Here is a 19698-nt window from a genome sequence, read left to right as displayed (position 1 = left end):
AATTTATTCATAGCACACGTGAAAAGACCCAGGAAAACCAAGTAAACGATAAAAACGATAACAAAATAACGCTGGAAACAGATAAAAACCCTGAAAACTATACATTTCACACCTGAGCCTCAACTCTCGCGGCCCGGTACCAAACGACTCACGGACCGGTACCGGTCCGAGGCCCGGAGGTTGGGGACCGCTGATATAAAACACAATCTACAGCAGTTTAAAGTTTACGTTTTTGTGGTTTTGGTTAGATATATTATGTCAAATGAAGAGAAGTCAATATGGAAAATCACATTTATTTTTGCAACATGAAGAATGAGTCTATGAAAGAACAAGTGGTGGTGCTGTCACTCCAAAAAGAAACCTGCAGCACCCACCAGGTGGTGTTTTAGTCTGTTTCCTATAGTGTGACATATTTAAAAAGCACTGGCTAAATTACCAGACTTTGCTTTCCAGCTGCACGGATTCAAAAGTTCAAACAAACTGTGAGAGATAAACTCTTGTAGCATAACTGTTGTTCCACCTGCTGTTGGTAAAGTTGTATTTTACAGATTCATGAAACAGACTTGAGGAATTTTTCAATTCAGTTTTATTTATATAACACCAAATCACGACAACAGTCACCTCAAGGAGCTTTATATTGTAAGTTAAAGACCCTGCAATGATACAGAGAAATTTCCAGAAGAAATTCTAATTTACATGCAGGTGGCTGCAGGAAGCAAACCTGTGAGTTTCTATTGGTAAAGTTGCTTATTGTGAAAGGATTCCAGTCTCCATTTCATGGCATCACAAGAACAAACTAAGTGTAGATTTAGATTCTCTCTAACAAACATAAAGTACAACTCAAATAATTTCTTGCAACGACCACGGTAACGTTTAAACTCCTGGATGCAGCTGAATTTCATCATCCTCTCGTTGCTTAGCCAACCCTTGGTGAATCCAAAACTTTCTTTTTCATTTATCAAAACAACACGACTCCAACAACTGCTCATCAGTAGCACAACGACACGGAAAAGACCAAAAAGAAGTATAAATGGTATTTAATCTTTCACTTTATCTAACTTTATCATTTCAATTTTTGATGTGGTGCAACAGTTTCTACCTTTGTTTCTAATGTTCATCCACATTTCTCTTCTGTTCTAACAGATAACACAAAATTATGGCACCAAATATCAAATTCCAGAGCTTGGACCGAGGTATTGAAACAAACTGTCAGCTTTTAGCAATTTAAATGTTGAGTTCGAAACTCTCTGTAACATAGTTTTGGTACCAATCCAATAGCAGTCATACTACTGAGGAGTCAAAACATTATCACCACCTGCCTAGCTGCACTCCACAGATGGAGTTATACTCTGTTACAGACATGGACACATGAGTCCATGAAATCACAGACAAAAAGTGGCATGTAGAGCTTCTCCCACTCTGTATCTGAAGACAACTTTACGTCATTTAGACCCAAGCAGAGTGTAGTATACTTCTTTATACTTCTTCCTACAAGGTTTCAATGACTCTCCAACTCATCTGTGCGGCCATGGTAATTTCTTCCATATCAAATGTGTAGTAACATCTTTTTACCACATATTAGACCTTGTTACCACAAAGTCAACTTGATTAACATCATCGGTGTCAACAATTGTGAGTTGTAGCAGAGCAGATCTTTTTTTCCCCCTCCAGGTTTAATTTGCAGATTTGAAATAGTGACTAAAAAGCACTTGTTTAAAGGCTGTTCTGCAAATCTTAAAATAAGGCAGTCAACATTTTGCAAAGTTAGTATGACTAGTTTTTACTGGCACTTAGAGCCCTTTTCCACTAGTATGGATCTGCTCGGTTCAGTTTCACTCGGTGTTTAGGGTTTCCCCTGGCGTGTGGTATTAACAGGTACCAGGTATTTTTTAGTATCTACTTGGCTGCCGTTCCAAGTCCAATCCAAAAAACGTGATGTCAACAGACTGTACCCCACCAATTGGCTAGTCAATGCCGTCACTCAGTGAGTCACGAGAGTGAAACCCAGCCATTTTTGAAACTCAGCAAGGAGAGAAACGGCTCCACAGAAAACAACACCGTGGTCCCGGAGTCTGACAACAACTTTTAAACTGAGCAGCAGGTATACCATCGCCCCAACACCCTGTTTGTTTCACATCCAAGTGTCATCACGGGACTGCATTGCTATACAGACCCTACGCACACTAGGGAGTACCCAATTGTAATGGAAAATAACCAAAAACCGAGTCGAGTCGACTGGGTATTAGTGGAAAAGGGCTTTTACAGTCAGGGCTCTGGGCAGGGAAACAATAAGGCACCATCTGCTGAGCCAATGGTCAGAAATTCATCATGGTGACATCAGATATTACAAATGCATTCTTGTGACATACAAAAAACTAATAACTCATTTCCTGCCATACAAATATGTAATTAGTTACACATCTAGCATTAAAAATAAGCTACATTCATGGTTCTCTTTCTTCTTTTGTTCTAGTTGTTTGAGATTGACGGTCTGAGTGAAAGCACTGTGTTAAATACAGATTACATCTCTTAAAACTACACAGCAGAACCTCCTGTACAAACAGAGCACCTCAGTATTGAGAGGGTGAGAGTCCTGTTCAAAAACTCTTCAGATATCCTCCTCGTTTCACCACTTTCTTCATCTTATTGCTTCAGGATGGGTTTGTGGCCTCACGAAGCACCACATCCTTTCCCAAAACAGAACCCATAGAAATAACTTTAAACACATCCTGATTTTCCTTCCACAAGTGCATATTATGCATATATGAGCTGCACAGTTCAATAAAATTCTTCCCTGGTTGTTGCTGAACAGATGCTGCAAACATTGCTGAAAGGCAGCACTGCACTGGAGGCAGAAATAATCTAACCTGAACCCTTTCTTTAAATTGTAGATGATGCAAAAATGTAGAAGCAAAAACTCTCAAGATAAATGGTAAATGTTTGTTGTCAACTTTTAGGAATTTCCATTGATTTCCATCAAAGTTCTTGGAATTTTCTGGTTTTCAAAGAAAAATAGTTTTAAGGTCTAAACTTATTTACTTTTGGTTGAAACGTTCAAACATTTCTAAAAGCATTTTTAAACACTTACTCTGTACACAAAGAGCAAAGTTATGTGAATATGAGCCGCTCATCATCCCACCCATAAACGAACTGTTCCAAAGTTTGTTTGGGACCAGGATAAAACCACCTGTAAAGGTCCTTGTTGTGTTTGTTCATCACTGTAGTCACACCCAGATAATTCATATTGAGAATCAGATTTAACTGCATTAAAAAGTGCAGGTGTGAGTGCACTCTAAATTAAATTTGGGAAGCTAAAGTTAACCCTCTGTACATTAGCATTATTTTTCCACTGGAGAAACTAACATGCAAACACAAACTAGTTCATAGCCAGAAACTGTTGTTAAAGAAAAAGTAAAATGCAGTGACCAGGATAACTTGTATCCCATTTTACAGGAAAGGATTTCACAGGATTATTTCTGCCTCAACAGCTACATTTGTTTAACTAATGTGAAGCTGTTTCAGGCTGGTCTGTGTCAATGAAATGTTTCAGTTCAATCAGTTCCAGAAGTTTTTCATTTTATATTTAAGCAGATCAAATGTTTATATTAAAATGTCATACTAATTTCAAATTTATGCTCAGCCCAGTTCACCTCTTATGACAGCAGGAAACTTCTATGCTTTGCACCAAACTAATGTTGCATATAAATGAGTTTAAATTAATGTTCCAAAAAAACACAACGAACTCGAGCCTCACAGCATCGATCTAAGGAGCGTAACCAAGGAAGACTTTCAAGACATTTCCATATATTGTGCAGCAGGAGGCCAGAGAGATGAGTTCTTTCAGAGTCCTGAAACAGGCTCCTGCATTTATAACAACTGGTTGTGCAAGTACACCATCTTCTTCTAATCTTGCTACAGATTAAACATTACTTCCTGCACTGACAGGAAGCTGAAGGGGGTAACTCTGAGTCCACATGGGAGTATCATACAAACGATATTCCGGTAGAAGAGAAGAGAACAGACAGAAAGTTGAAAAATATTTTCAAAATAGGGAAAAATGGAAAGAACGTGTAGAAGGAGACGATGGGTATACAGGTAATGTTGTAGAAAGGAGCAAAGGAGGAAAGACTAAGAGAAGAAGAGATGATCTACAATCAGAGACAGACTTGTTGCTCTAGCTAGAGATGGACAAAATGGCTGACGTGTCTTTAGCCTTATCAAAGAAGATGGACGTCTCATTGGCCCCCTTGAGTTTGACCTGGGGAGGTCCTGGAGAGCCTTGGGCTCCGGTTGGCTGACACTCCTGACAGCAGCAGCAGCAGCAGTCCATGAAGGCTTGGCCAAGAGCCTGAAATGCAGACGATGCACAGCTTTGGTAAGTGACAACTAAACGCACAAAATCAAACACAATACTCCAGAGGACCAATATGCAAGGAATTCAACCTTTTCAACCATCTGCCATTTCTCTAAATGGGTAGTGGACAGCAGGTGGTGAATTCTCTGCTTGGAAAAAGGCTTCAGTTGTACAGACGTCTTTGAGAAAACACCTTGTAGCTCGGTGGCAACCTACCTTACACAGGCACAGCAGCAGCACCGGCGTCACTGATGACTTGAAGAACAACAGGAAGTGATGTAACAGCACCAGCATGGTGGCAGTGTCTTCGGAGATGGTGATGTGCGTGTAGGCCAGCGTGATGTTGCAGACATGCTCGGGGAGAGCACACACGCCATACACAACAGCTAGAGCTAGTAGAGTGCAGTTCAGCTGTCGCTCCAAGGTTTGGTGTTGTTGACGCTTCTGGTTGGAGCGTTCGTCGAGGTTACGCTGCTTTTGGGTGGCGCTGGAGTCGCTGTTGACATTCCGGGTGGCCATTTGGCAAAGGATGGTGAAGAGGACAGGGAGGCAGAAGTAGCAGCCAAAACACCACCACATACGACCCTGAAGCACAGAGGTTAAAACAGTAAGAGCTGAAGGAGGAGAACTTTGGGAACATTCTGCTTTTGTCTGGGCAAAAAAAAGCCACAACAGCTTTTCTCCACAGCTAAATTGCCCTTTCAGGAACTCAGATCTTTCTGCTTTTACCTAAAATGTTCTGGACAGAAAACTAAATGTGGTTTCATTTATGACCTCTGAGCCAACCTGTGTGATGAAGCTGCTCCTCTGAGACAAACCCATGATATCTCTGTCCTTACTAAATCCTTACTCATTAATTCAATAAACCAGAAAACAAACAGAAATGCTTCATTTTTTTTACTTTCATTTGAGCTCCTACTGGTGCTCTTTTGACGGTGTCCAACTGGTGTCCATTTCTTCAGTGCTAGTGTACACAACATGTGGAGGGCCACCAGTTAAAGAGAGAAGCACCATTATATACGCTCTAGGTCCAGATTTACATGTTCCGTGTCACCTAATCAACACACGGATACTATGTGTTGGTCAGTTCAGTGCGTACGTCTGCTTTGGTCTCACCTGGTGATACCTGAGCAGCAGGGAGTGAAGGGAATCAGGCAGGTAGAGGGACAGAGGAGAGGAGGGCGTGATGGTGCAAGAGTCGACCAGCCGGCCGGTGGATGGAGACACGGCCTGGCTGAGCTGCCATAGGAAGATTTCAGGGCTGGACAGCAGCAGAGCTGAGAGCCACACCAGCACCATCTTCATCAGCACTGAGCGACAGCGCTCCACCCGCCGAGCCTTTGGCTGGGAGGACGAGGTGGCGGCGTGGAAGCGATCGATACCCAGAGCACACAAAGTGAAGGAGGTGATGCCCAGAGACACAACCTGCAGGGAAGAGGAGGGTAACAACAGCAGTAAGTCAATGTGGCCATTCTCATCAGAGAAGGTAACTGTGCCAAAAAGTTAAACAGTTTACAGTAAAACTGCTAAATCCTCTTTTATTGAGTTCATGTTGCTATTTCTGAAATCAGTCTATTACCTTATCTCACGTAGCTCACCTGATGAAAAAGATTCAGTATGTCACATGTTCAAGTCCATATCATAAATATATATGATGAGAGGCATGGTTACTATGACATCACCAATAGGCTATGAAGCCTCAAGCTGAGCGTTTTGATTGTCTCCATCCTGGTGCTTTGCAAACAAGCTAACTGGGCCTAATGTTGAAACAGAGGACAATGCACGCTCAGTGGCTAATGACTTCTCGTGGAGCATAACCAACAGATCATCTCTTTTAAATCTAACACTGATCATAATGAACAGCATCAGTATTCTGTTTTATTTAGTCACCCTGGAATTGTCAATAGACCCCATTAAGTCATATGGAAAATGTTTACTGAGGTCAAAGTGTAAGACAGCTGAGGATTGTTTTCCCATATGCTTCTATACAAAATAGTCTTTTTGTTAATGTTATACTGTTAATATATCATAATGTATTAACAGTTCATATATCTGTGTGTAGTTTGCATGTTCTCCCCATGTTTGCGGTGGTTCTCTTCGGGTACTCTGGCTTCCTCCCACAGTCCAAAGACATGCAGTTATTGGGGTCAATTGGTGATGTTAAACTGCCCATAGATGTAAATGTGAGTGTCAGATGGAAACACAATGGCATCTCTGTGCCTCTGTGATGTGAGTAGCATAGATTTGAACAATGAGTATACCTACAACAGCAATCAGTACCTCCAAAGCTGCTTGATTCTATAGACGATGGACAGAGAGCCGGCAGTGTCGCCCATAGGAAGGCACTTAATCATACAAACACATTTTCATCTCCAAGTTTTTTTTTTGTTTAACTGCAAGCTGTAGCAGGAAGTTGTAGAGCAAATCTTAACCACACTGTTTCCTATGACCATTCCAACCATTTTCTGTGTGATGGACCAAAAAACTGATACTCTAGTAGTGTAATATATGTAATATGCAGTTGTTTGGGTATTTCAAAGAGCCAACGAGCACATTTCAGTCTGGCTGTCCTGCAGCACCATCTTTAATTAGTTTACTGGCAGCTTTATTAGTAAACTAATCTAGTAACAGACTTACATTTTGGACAATCAGTAACAAAATAACATAAAAACATGAATCACATACAAGGTCTTAAATAATCAGGCCCCATCTGATCTTAATGACCTTGTAGTACCATATCACCCTATTAGAGCACTTCGCTCTCGCTCTGCAGGCCTACTTGTTGTTCCTAGAGTATTTAAAAGTAGAATGGGAGGCAGAGCCTTCAGTTTTCAGGCCCCTCTTCTGTGGAACCAGCTTCCAGTTTGGATTCAGGAGACAGACACTATCTCTACTTTCAAGATTAGGCTTCAAACTTTCCTTTTTGCTAAAGCATATAGTTAGGGCTGGACCAGGTGACCCTGAATCCTCCCTTAGTTATGCTGCAATAGGTGTAGGCTGTCGGGGATTCCCATGATGCATTGAGTGTTTTCTTGAGCCTGGTTCTGCTGGAGGTTTCTTCCTGTTTAAAGGGAGTTTTTCCTTCCCACTGTCGCCAAAGTGCTCATAGGGGCTCATATGATTGTTGTTTTTTTTTCTCTGTATGCATTATTGTAGGCTCTACCTTACAATATAAAGCACCTTGAGGTGACTGTTGTTGTGATTTGGCGCTATATCAATTAAATTGAATTGAATTAATCATCATTTCTTCTTTAATACTATCTACAGCTGTTAGTCTCATTAAGATTAGAAATGTAAAACAATAAAATTGAGGTCAGTTGCCGCTATTATATTGATTATTACAGAACTAGCACATGCCTGTAATTTTGGAAAGTTTTTTTTATATTTGTTGTCATTTTACACAAGTAGTTGTAAAGGAAATCTTAATCTTTGGATCTGCTGATGTTTTCTACATCAGCAGTTTGGGTAAAATTTCTGCTTCACATTTGTATTTGTACAGTCAGCTGTCCAACAGCAGATGTATACTCCTTTAAGACTTCATAGGACAAAAAAAAGAAAAACAAATTATGTCGTTACACTGACTTCCTGCTTTTTTAACATAAGCCACACCCACCTCCATATAAGGCACCATGCGACAGGTGATGTCACCCAGGATCCTCCTATGGGATAGCTGGTTGAGGACCACCACTGGAAGGCACAGAACCAGAACTAGGAAGTCCCAAAATGCCATGCTGGCCAGTAGGTAGTTCCAGGCTGACCTCATGTAATAGTTGTTCCAGACAATGCACATGACTGCCATGTTTCCTACTACGCCCACTGCCAGCACCAGGCCGGCCAGGAAGAGGATGGCGTAGGCTGCATATGAGCCCTCCATCAGGGGGTAAAAGGGGTTGAAAAGTCCTGGAGCATCATGGTCAGTGTTGGAGCTGTTTGTGTGGAGGTTATCATCTTCATGAACCTTTCCTGCCACTGTAGTCGTTTTATTGCTGAACTCAGTAACTTGAGGCGCTGTAACCCATTCATTTTCAAAGGAATCACCAAAGGTGGACTGTTGCTCCTCCTCATCCGCACCACGGGCTTGGCGGCGGTTACGGTCAAGGTCCAGGTCCAGCACCTCGGTTTGGGGGAGGCTCTTGTCAAGGACGTAAGATTCATCCTGGGTTTTGACCGGTTTGCCAATCCAAAGGGGCTTTGGTTCGACAGGGGAGGAAGGTTTATCATTATTGCTGTGCTGCCCATCATGTTGCCCAACACTCTTTGCATCAGTAAGCAGCAGCAGCAGATACAGACACAGCCACAGACCGACTGACAGAGCCATGATGCAAAACTTAATATGACAGTTTCCTTTTAAACTCAAACCAGAAGAGTTCAGGACTACCTGTTGCTACGAAATCTGTAAATAATTCAGTAAAAATCCAGAAATGTTCCCAGAAATTTCCAATCCACTGAAAACAACAATTTGTATGTTGGCAAAGTTTCCAATAAATTTCAATTAGATTGAGCAAGTCCAGAAATCCATAAAATTGCGTGTGGGGGGACGGGGGTCAAAAATCAACTAAAAAGGAATGCTAAGATTACTTTGAAATTGTTTCATAAAACTCTGCCCAGTTTAAAAATATTTCCAGTTATAGAAAAAGCCTGTTTCTGAAGATAGCCAGTCAGTTTTTCTACAAGTTTGAGGTCCAGGATAGAGGGGTCCTCTGTTATCTCTTCTCTTCAAACTGCAAACACCCCCACTTTACTCACTTTAAAACTTCCCTCTGTTTTTCCCATCCATTAATAATCCAAACAGGTGTTGAGGCTCCAGGAGAAGCGGGATGGTGGGGGCAGCAGCAGGGTGTGTGTCCGTGTCTGGGCTGCTGTGTCTTGGCTGCAGGCAGCGCAGAGACTGGGCGTCCTGGAGCTCTGAGGATCTCTGGGAACGAGCAGCCCTCTGCAGCACGGCTGGATGGAGCCTTTGTCGGGACACACAAGCATACAAACAAGGCTGGCACACACACAAATACACACATTTGTCTGCACGATCATGCACGCATACTTTCTTTTGCTGTTTTTGTCTCTCACCTTCTCTCACACACACATTTTTAACAAATTCTCAGTTCTGCTGCCCCCTGGTGGTGGTGGGTGTACTTGGGAAGCAGGTGAGTTGACTGAGAAAGAGTGTTGATGAAACTGCTTCTCTTTTTGAGTTTGTACTTGTCTAAACTTAGCAATATCATCAAAGACTGACTGTATGATTCTATAATGACACTTTCTATCCTGCTAAAGCGTTTTTTTCTTCTTCTCTCTTTTACCTGGTAGAGTTACAGTTACAGTTACACCAGTTAATACATCCATTATTTCATCTAGACTAGCAGCTATCATCTAGTAGCTATTTTAAAACATTTCAGGATATGTGTTTGTTCAGTCCTTCTGCAGCATTGTCTAAGTTGGTCATCTGATAGAAAACGTCTTTAAAAATTGACTTTTAAGTTTTCTAAACGTTTTTTTCTACTGGAAGTTGTACTTCTACTGCTATCATTGATTTCAATGTAAAATTTTTTCTCTGCCATGTTTTTATGGAGGGCTATACTCTCGTGTCACCTGTGCACACCTATAAACAGTGACTTAGCTGTGAGTGATCTCCCCAATGACAGCCATTGTACGTACAACATACAAGTGCATGCGTCCATGCACATATTAACTTAACTGGATGAAAAGGGTATTCTCTAATAAGACTAAATATCTTATGATGCTTTATTTTATTTTCAGTTATTATATATTTATTAATTGTAAGCCCTGCATTTTCCCATTTGATTTGATCACTGAAAGAGTAAACTGTGTGTCCTGTAAGAAATGACAAAACCAAAACTAAAGTTACAACTTCAGCACTCAGTAGGTGTAGGTAGGCAAAACTATGTTCTTGTTTTCAGTTTAAAAAAACATTATCTAAAAAAAATCAATAGAAAGCATAAATGTATGCAAGCAGGACAGACATCCATCCATCCATTTTCTTCCACTTATTCGGGGCCGGGTCGCGGGGGCAGCAGCCCAAGCAGAGAAGCCCAGACCTCTCTCTCCCCAGCCCTCCTCCAGCTTATCCGGGGGAACACTAAGGCGTTCCCAGGCCAGCCAAGAGATATAATCTCTCCAGCGTGTCCTGCGTCTGCCCCGGGGCCTCTTCCTAGTGGGACATGCCCAGGAAACCTCTCCCAGGAGGCATCCTTGTCAGATGCCCGAACCACCTCAACTGGCTCCTTTTGATGTGGAGGAGCAGCTGCTCTACTCTGAGCCCCTCCCGGATGGCTGAACTTCTCACCCTATCTCTAAGGGAGAGGCCAGACACCCTTCAGAGGAAGCCCATTTCTGCCGCTTGTATTCGCAATCTCGTTCTTTCGGTCACTACGCACAGCTCGTGACGATAGGTGATGGTAGGGGCGTAGATCAACCGGTAAATTGAGAGCTTTGCTTTTACACTCTTCACCACAACAGACCGGTACCAATCCATCTGTCGATCTCCCGCTCCCTTCTCCCATCACTTATGAACAAGACCCTGAGATACTTAAACTCGAGAAACAGGTGTCCACTGTGGTAAAAAACAGCTTTTACCAGTTGCGTCAGATTTCCAAAGCAAAGCCGTTCCTTCCTTTAAAGGACCTTGAAAAGCTTATCCACGCATTTATTACATCCAGATTGGACTACTGTAACTCCCTCTACTCGGGCCTCCAACACTCCTCTCTTTGCCGGCTCCAGTTAATTCAAAATGCAGCTGCGCGTCTTTTAACAGGTACGAGAATTCATGAACACATAACTCCAATTTTAGCCAAATTACATTGGCTCCCTGTTAAATATCGTATAGATTTTAAAATGCTTTTGTTCACTTTTAATATTTTGAACAATTTAGCGCCCAGTTATCTTTCTGATTTACTCCATTCATACAATCCCAACAGAGCACTTAGATCATCCAATCACAGGCTCCTAGCACAACCTAGGACTCGAATGAAGTCGAGAGGCGACCGGGCCTTTGCATCCGTGGCATCCAGACTCTGGAATAACCTCCCTGTTTATATTCGCACTGCCGAGTCGATCCAGTCTTTTAAATCACGTCTTAAAACTTAATTTTTTACTTTGGCTTTTGATTCTGTCTAGTTGTCTGTTTTAGCTTGTTGCGTTGTTACCTATTGTTTGTTGTCCTCTTTTATTGTTTGTTTTAACTGTCTTGTGTTTTTATTGACTGTGAAGCACTATGGTCAACACTGTTGTTTTAATATGTGCTATATAAATAAATTTTGATTTGATTTGATTTGATTAAACTCCTCCACTTGGCGCAGGATCTCGACCCGGAGTGGGCACTCCACCCTTTTCCGGCTGGCCGGGCCTTAGTTCATGGGGCCCGGCTGGGCACAGCCCAAAAGAGGGATATGGGCCCATCTTCCTGCAGGCCCACCACCCACAGGAGGCACCGTAGGGGTCGGGTGCAATGTGAGTCAGGCAGCGGCCAGGAGTGGAGGTCCTGGCGGACCGATTCCTCCAGTTGGTTGGAAATCAGTTACTGGCTTTTGGGCTCATGTGGTATTGATCTGTGGTAATAACTGCTCAGCTGAGGTTTGATACATAGATTCTGTGCATTCATTTGAACAGATTTCTTTTTCATTGCGATGCAGAATCAGAATAGTCCACTGCATCAGATTCTAGGTATGGAAATCTTATTTGTGATCGTGAGATGTTTCATTGTTTATCCACAACCTGCAGTTCAGCTTTCTTCTATCAGAGGTCGATATTGCTCCGTCTTAGCTAAGTCAACTAACACACACCTCCTCCAGTTCTTGGAGTGCTGATCAACATTCAGTCTGCACCTATGATAGAGCCTCCTGCAGTTCTCACTGATTCCCTCTAATGAAGATAAATAACATTTACGACCGTTTAAACTCTGACTGTGAGTCAGTGCAGGTGTGAACAACCAGGGAAAGAATTTGGATTAATTAAGCAAGGATGGTTGAAAGACGACGCCTGAAAGAGTTTACTCCTGTGCTATTGGTTTTCTGCCGATTCATTTCACTGAAAATCATCTTGGATTTTGTTTCACTGGTTTCACTGGGGATATGGGGCATTACATTGTTTAAACTTTTGATATGAACCGTGCCAGTAAATGTTTGAGCACCACTGCCCGCGAGTTTTAGGAGTACATGGGAATTTGATTAGATGCCAAATGATGATAAAGAAAAATGAAACTTGATTCTCCCACAGAAGCTTGTTTCTCTGAAGAAGTCTGTTCATAGGTCAAACCCAGCACTGCGAGTTATACACAAAGATTGGAAGGTCTTCGTTCTCATCCAGGAGGCCTTGTGGTCTTTATTTATTTAACCCCTTTAGATTAATGTGCGTATTAGGAGGAATTTGTCTTGCTTTATGATTTAGAATATAAAGTTTCTGATTAGTGGACTAAATAAACTCTTTGTGTGTGAGTGTGACTCACTCTGTCTCTATAAAATGGTAATCCATGGAAATAAATAGAATTAAGCCATATTGTCCTAGATTATGATTGTGCAGTGACATGCAGTAATAGTAATAATTAGTAATAATAAAGCATTTCATACTGACCATCTGACCATCTGGTTGCTCCAGTTCAACCAGCTACAGGCGGAGTCAGCACTGTGACAGGCTGTAGGTGCCGTAGGTCCTCACAGAGACAGCCATCAGGTGAGTCCAGGAGCTGCATGTGGACTCGCTGTCCTACTTTGTCCTCTCTGCTCCTGCAGCTCTATATAAGGCTGTCAGTCTCTCCAGTGGAAAGACATGGAGGGCAGCACGGGTCAGCGGACACACATACACATGCAAACCTTATATGGGAGAGAAAGTCGGTGGAAAATGTTGGTGTGAAATAACGGAGCATGAAATTCCTCCTTTCCCTTAAATCCCATTTAAATCTCCCAGGCTGACAGTCATGTTTGGCTTGGAGTGAAGCATCCTGCAGCTGACCTCAAATATTAAAAAAACATACAATCTGTCCTAATTAATACACTGTCCCTGTCCACCAGCACCGCCAGTGCCATATGTTCTGTCCATCCTCAGGGGGAGAGACCACATTCATCATGAAGATGCACAACGCTGGCTGATTGTCACGCACTGAAACATTCTGGAGAATCTTAAAGCCCAGATGTTTGTTCCCCAAGTCCTGATGGGAATGATACCGTATCCATCTGCCCAGTCCATGCTCCTCTGGCAGCCTCAGGATTCTGTGGAAGCCCAACTTTTTCCACCTGTGTTCAAAATCCCAATGTGCTTTTGGGATTTTAAAGTTAAACTTAAATTTAAAGATTCATATTCAGTTACTGTTGTTTCTTTGTTCTTTGTTTCCATAAACTAAGCACAGCTCATCATTGCTTCAGTGCATCATTCAGGTTTTGATTTCTGTGGTCTGTCAACTACAGCTCAATGTTTTGTACAGAAGACAAAGAGTGTACTGATGTCGTGTCTGATTTACTTCATTCACAATCTCTTTATTTGGAAATGAGCCATTGTTTCACACCTCTGCTGTTTGGTCCATCAGCTGTGCTAAGACCCTGTGGAGGAGGTGACTCGACACCCACGTGAACACTGCCAGTTAGAGCTAAATTCCTTCCGACTGCCAGGTATACTTTGTATTCTTTGATGCAACCGAGTACCACAGGAGGAGTACATTATTAACATCATGCACTGGTCCAAACACAGCACCTTCTTCCTGTCTGGCTCCTCCCCTGAACACACCTGACTTGTATGAGGACTGAATGTTCTCACATGGTTTGCAGTAACATCTTTTGGTTCACCTGGAGTTTGTTTGGAGCTTTATCTGTGAAAAGAAACCAAACGGGGGAAAAACTACAAGTTTACTAACTCATCAGCAGATTATAGCCACAGTAAATTAACTAGAGGTGTAGGAAACGCCCTAAATTACAGCTAGAGAACTCAGTTTGACCCCCGGCTCCTTCAGTCTGCATGCTCCAGTGTTCATGGTTGAAAAGTACTTAACAGCACAGAAGAAAGTGCTGCATGGACTCACTCTTACAACAGAGTAAAGTGGTTAGTGATGCAGAACTATAAAAATATCAGCTGTTCACCAGAATAACTACCCTTAATGTGCTTTATGAAACAAACCTCACACATGACACATCTGGCCACATTTCAACCAAAAAACTGAAACACAATTCAAAGTCATGCTTAATCATATCATCAACTACAATATTCGGAGTTTATTCGTCATGTAAACAGCTATTAATCTAATTGGCGCCGTTAAACCACTGCAAAGAGGTTTAATGGACACAAAGAAAGTTCTCCACCCAGCTCATGTTTTTCTTGACTCTTTTTCTCCCTGTTTGGGGTGAAGTCATGTGATTCCTGTCCACGTATTCTCGGTATCTAATCTTTTTCACTCAGTGAATATGAAGGGGGTAATTAGCTATAGAGACCAAAGGTTTCGCAGCTGAGTGTTTTAACGTGTGAGTCTGTGGTGATTCGCTCATGTTTGGAGTGTCCATTAGAAGAATTGTGGGTTTTAGCGCTTCTGCACAGGCTTCATTTTTCAGCCCTGGGGACTATCGCCTGTTTGGTGTTTCACTTCATCCTTTCCTGTGATTGAAACTGTTTCTGACAGAAGTCTTTGTGTGCTGACGAGCTTGCCTTTTCAGTCTTATGAGAATAAAGATTAAACACCTTTTGCTATTTACTACTTTTTTCAAACTTTAACACATAATTGTTGTTTTGTCTTTTCTTTCCTTTGCTTTACCAAAAGTGGCTCAGACTCTGACCCCAAAACTGAGAATTTTGTGCACCGAAATACACTGGCTCTAAACTGCAACGAGGCTTTTCTGAACTTTTACTTCATCTTCTTCTGGAGTTTTTCAGTTCTCCTCCCTCCCTTTGCCCCAGATAAGCACCCACGTCTGGGTTCATAACCTCCAGAGAGGAGAGTGGCGTGTTTTCAGGTTCAGATGGAAAGTTTTTTTTCTCTATTTAAACAGATGCCATTTTCTAAATCTGTCCACCCTACATCACTTTAAATTGTCAACACAACTATGTCACACACACACACACACACACACACACAAACACACACACACACACACACAGAGAGAGAGAGAGAAAGCTCATTTTGGGGGGCATCCACAAATCGGGAGGTTGTTGGCTTGGATGTTTGCTTCTCCCTGATGGCTGACATTTGAAAACAAAGGAGCTAAAAACAGGATTCAGTCATTGTAGACATTTGGACATAGTGGGGAGGACCTGCTCAAACGACCGAACACCACAGTTTGACTGAATTGTGTCTCTGTGAGGTGAGATTTTGTCTCTCTGAGAGAACCTTAGTTTTATTTAAGGACGACAGACGCTGCCAGGTGTCACAAACACACCCGGCATCTTTTGTTTTCTTTACTTCATTGATTTCCTTTCATCACAATGTGACCTTAAACCAAACTTTGAATCGAAACCAGGATTTTACCCTGAAACCAAAAGATTCTCGAGGACTTGCTGTTTGCCCCTAAACGTAGTCTAGATGTGTTCCAATGGGAGAAGAAAGAAAAGCATAGTTGGCCTTATTTTTTCAGTCACCACAGAGACCACGTGACCACGGAAACTCACATGTTGTTATAAATCTGTAAATGGAGAGGAAGAGGTGGCGTGAGGGGATTACTGATTACTATTATTGTGTTCAGCTGCGGTTTCCCTTGCATTTACGTACAGCACATGGAGGGATAACTGCCTCTGAAACTACAACTATTAATCAATCCAAAAAGCCTTTAAACAAAACACAAAAAGAACAAAACATGTTGAGTAAAGCAACAACACCTATGGAAGTGACAACCATCAATGCTGCATTTTCAGGGAAAGTCCTGCACATTTGAGCTGAACGATGTTAAACTGCATCTATTACAACATCATGGTTTCACAAAAGATGGGACCAGTTCCTCAGCTGGCCTGCCTCCATTCCAGACTTCTCACCAAACATTTGGTCCATCATGAAATGAAAAACACACCAAAGAAAACTCAGAACTGCTGATCAACTAAAATATTCTATCAGACCAGAATGTGACAACAAAACGCAGCAGCTGCTCTCCTCTGCTCCTGCACCTTTACAGTCTGCTACCTTTACAGCCCGTTTGTGCCCAGATTTTTTTCAGAGTTGTAAGGCATATCATTTTATCAGTTGAGTCCCTCTGAATCATGTTATGTATTTATTTTTTCCATTTTGTACTTTTTTTTGAAGAAAATAGCATTTTTATGACTGGCAACAATTTTTGCCAGTAGTCACACAGCTTGTCACTAGGTCAAATGTCACCTAATAATAATAATAGAGAAGTAATAATAATAATATAATAAGAACAAAATAATAATATAGTCATAATAAATAATAACAAAAAGGTGGAGCCTCAGGTTCCCCCTGTATAAAATTCAAAACATCAAACAATTTGAACTGATTTCTTTATTCTCAATTTTTTTATACTCAAAAACTCAACAAACATTTTTTTCTTAGAACCTCTAAAAACATATATACATATATAACATATTTCTTCCCATACATTCCATCATCTTTCATGCATGTTCTACTCAGTGTGGTACTTCTTGAAGCACTCCACATGTAGTGGCACATCACACTTTCCACACGCAAATGATGTGCGTCCGCCGCAGTTCTTGCATCGCTTGTACCTGCTACCAGTGTTGCAGGGCCAGTGGTTCAAATTATCAAACCTGGTGGCATCAGTTATCGCCACCGCCATTGAAGATCTTCTGCCCTGCCTACTTGGCTTTGTTCCATGGCGCAGGAGGAGGGTCTGGGCTACCAGCCTCTGGAAGGAGAGGAGATCCTTCTCCCCGCTTTTCCAGGACCTAAATGAATGACAAAACAAGCATGATAGATGCATGAATGTGCATCGTTTCACCCTTTCTACAACGTCATGCCCCATATGTAGAATGTTCTATAAAAGCAATATCACACTTGAGTTTGTGATGTTGGTCTGGATATCATCACTGTTGCTCTTGTCGACCGAAGAGCACTAGCGATGACCTCGAGTCAAACATCACCAACTCGATTGTGATATCACTAAATAACATACAGCCTTGTGTACCTGTAATAGCACCAGCTGTTCACCATGGCACTGTTCAGGGCCCAGCTGAAGCATGGCCACCACCACTTCTTGGACCAGATGTTGACTCTGTAGCGGCTGACAAACTGGTCATGCAGGTCCACTCCTCCCATGTGTGTGTTGTAGTCCTGGATACACTTGGGCTGTCTGACCTTGTCCATAGTCCGCTTCTGTTTATTCCATCTCTTCGCCTCAGTTTCGGTGAACTCCCTCTCCATGTTCGACACCACGGTGACCACGCTGTTGTCATTCCACCTTACAATCAGCTTCTCTGCCTCAACCAGATACTCAGCATCTCCTCTGGGTGTCTTCTTGAAGGTCTGGGGTGCTGTGAAGGGAACGTTATGGAGCTGAGTTTGTCGCATCGTGCCACAGCTGCCATAGCCTCTCAGGGTCATCTCATCCACCAGGGACAGGGTTGTGAAGAGGTTGTCGTGGTAAAACTTGACTCCAGGTGGCACTTCAGCTTTCTCTGCCAGGCCAAGAACCACACTTGGACCCTGACCAAGTCCAGTTTCCACCAGATGTGTGTGGCTTCCTACATATGGCTCCATCTGATGGACAAACCCGGAGGAGGATGCTAAGCTCCATATTTTATACCCAAAACGAATAGGCTTCCCTCTAATAAACTGTTTGCACCCATGCCTTCCAAAATACTCAATCATCATCTCATCTACTGCCACATGTTCTGCTATCGGGATTGCGTTGTTGATGTCATTTAGATGCTTAAAAAGGGGACGCACCTTGAAGAACGGGTCAGCTGTGATCTTCATGTTGTCTACTAAATGAACAGAAGACATAATTTCATCAAACCTGTTCCTCCGCATGGCATCTTTTACAGCATTGTTGCTGACATCACAATCGTCTGACCAGAGAAGACGCCGCCTTGGGACTGTGTTGTATCCACTGATCAACAGAATACCGTAGAATGTAAGAAGTTCATCCTCAGTCAGGTTGAGCGTTTTCCCTTTTTGTTCAGCGTAGAGATTGGACATTTCCAGTGTGACATCTCTGAGGGACTTGGGATAAAATGTGAGGAAGATATCCACTGGATCATCTGATGTGAAGCCAGGATCATGTTCTTTGGGGACATAGCGAGGGATCTGATATTTTTTGTTGGCTTGTGCTGGTGCTTTGGCCGCAATTTTGATTTTTTTGAATTTCTTGTCTTGGTTCTTAGTTTTGTGGAGCATGGGCCCAACAATCTGACTGGTCACATTTTCATTTGTGCCACTGACCTTTCTAGTCTCTGTCTGACTCACTGAGGATGAGCACCCAGGATCATCATCGGGGGATTTGGCAGCTGCATGTCCGAATTAGGTAGAAAGCCTTCACCTTTGAGTATTCTTGATGGGAGGCGGTTATGGTCACCAGTGGCCTCATCATCAGATTGGTCACTGTCACAGTCTGTGTCATGTGCGTGCATTTCTGACTCAGGCACAACTGTGATGTCCGCCACAGTTTCAGAGTCCTGCAGCATGGCCAGGATCTCTGCTACGGTGTACCTAAGGAAAGGACAACATACATGTTAGCTAGCAAGCGAATTTTAGCTAGCAAGAAAATGATGTATGGTAATGTATAAAAATCCTATACACAGAGGCCTTGAATACCTGTGAATTTATTTAGCTAGGAATTATTCTAAAAGGACTAAAATGAGCCATTGTACATCATTCTACAATTTTAAATAAGTAAATTAGGAGCAATCCTGCAGACAGTGTTTTCCTTTAGTTAGCGACATGCTATGTGCCCACTGGCAACCTTTGTTGCCACTCACAGAAATAAGCCCATGAACAAAAAAATATTTATCCTAGGTACAATTTTTTTGGGGAGGGTTACTCTAGAGACTTGAATGATTAAATAATTATAAATATGTTTAGGGGGAAAGTCATAAGAAATTTATGAAAATTACCTCTTTCGAGGATGATTTGCATCCGCCATGTCTTCAGCCAGAAAGAGCGGGAAGCAGATGATGTCATGCGATAGGAAGCACTTGGAAACGATTTTTTAAAAATCAAAACCTTTGTCTAAGTTGTCTACTAGCATATAAGTGGAAAAAGTTGCATTAGTACCTTTGAGATTTTTTATTGTGAGTCGAAAATGACAGTGATAAACTTTGGCAACAATTGTTGCCAGTGGGGCAAAACGGGTTAAAGGAAGATTAGATGCTGCACAGCGGGGAACATGGCCCTGTCACAACTTTTTTGAGACATAAAGAAGCGAATATTTTTCTTAAAATGGAGATTTGTCTTC

The 19698-nt window shown here is 42.2% G+C and overlaps 2 protein-coding genes across 2 annotated transcripts; both read right to left on the bottom strand.

The window, feature by feature from the left end:
* Positions 1-601: 601 nt before the first annotated feature.
* Positions 602-9390, bottom strand: gpr37l1b (G protein-coupled receptor 37 like 1b). The gene is made up of 4 exons (XM_026154925.1): positions 7968-9390; positions 5471-5779; positions 4571-4939; positions 602-4348 (listed from the first exon to the last, which is right to left on the bottom strand). Exons 1-4 carry the CDS (start codon positions 8670-8672, stop codon positions 4175-4177), a joined length of 1557 nt encoding a protein of 518 aa, XP_026010710.1. The 5' UTR covers positions 8673-9390; the 3' UTR covers positions 602-4174.
* A 7195-nt stretch (positions 9391-16585) lies between these two features.
* Positions 16586-18734, bottom strand: LOC113013463 (piggyBac transposable element-derived protein 3-like). The gene is made up of 2 exons (XM_026154381.1): positions 17431-18734; positions 16586-17191 (listed from the first exon to the last, which is right to left on the bottom strand). Exons 1-2 carry the CDS (start codon positions 18639-18641, stop codon positions 16909-16911), a joined length of 1494 nt encoding a protein of 497 aa, XP_026010166.1. The 5' UTR covers positions 18642-18734; the 3' UTR covers positions 16586-16908.
* Positions 18735-19698: the final 964 nt, after the last annotated feature.

The sequence above is a fragment of the Astatotilapia calliptera genome, chromosome 20 (genome assembly GCF_900246225.1).
Source record: "Astatotilapia calliptera chromosome 20, fAstCal1.2, whole genome shotgun sequence".
NCBI classification, from domain to species: Eukaryota; Metazoa; Chordata; class Actinopteri; order Cichliformes; family Cichlidae; genus Astatotilapia; species Astatotilapia calliptera.
This window is presented reverse-complemented; position numbering and strand designations above follow the sequence as displayed.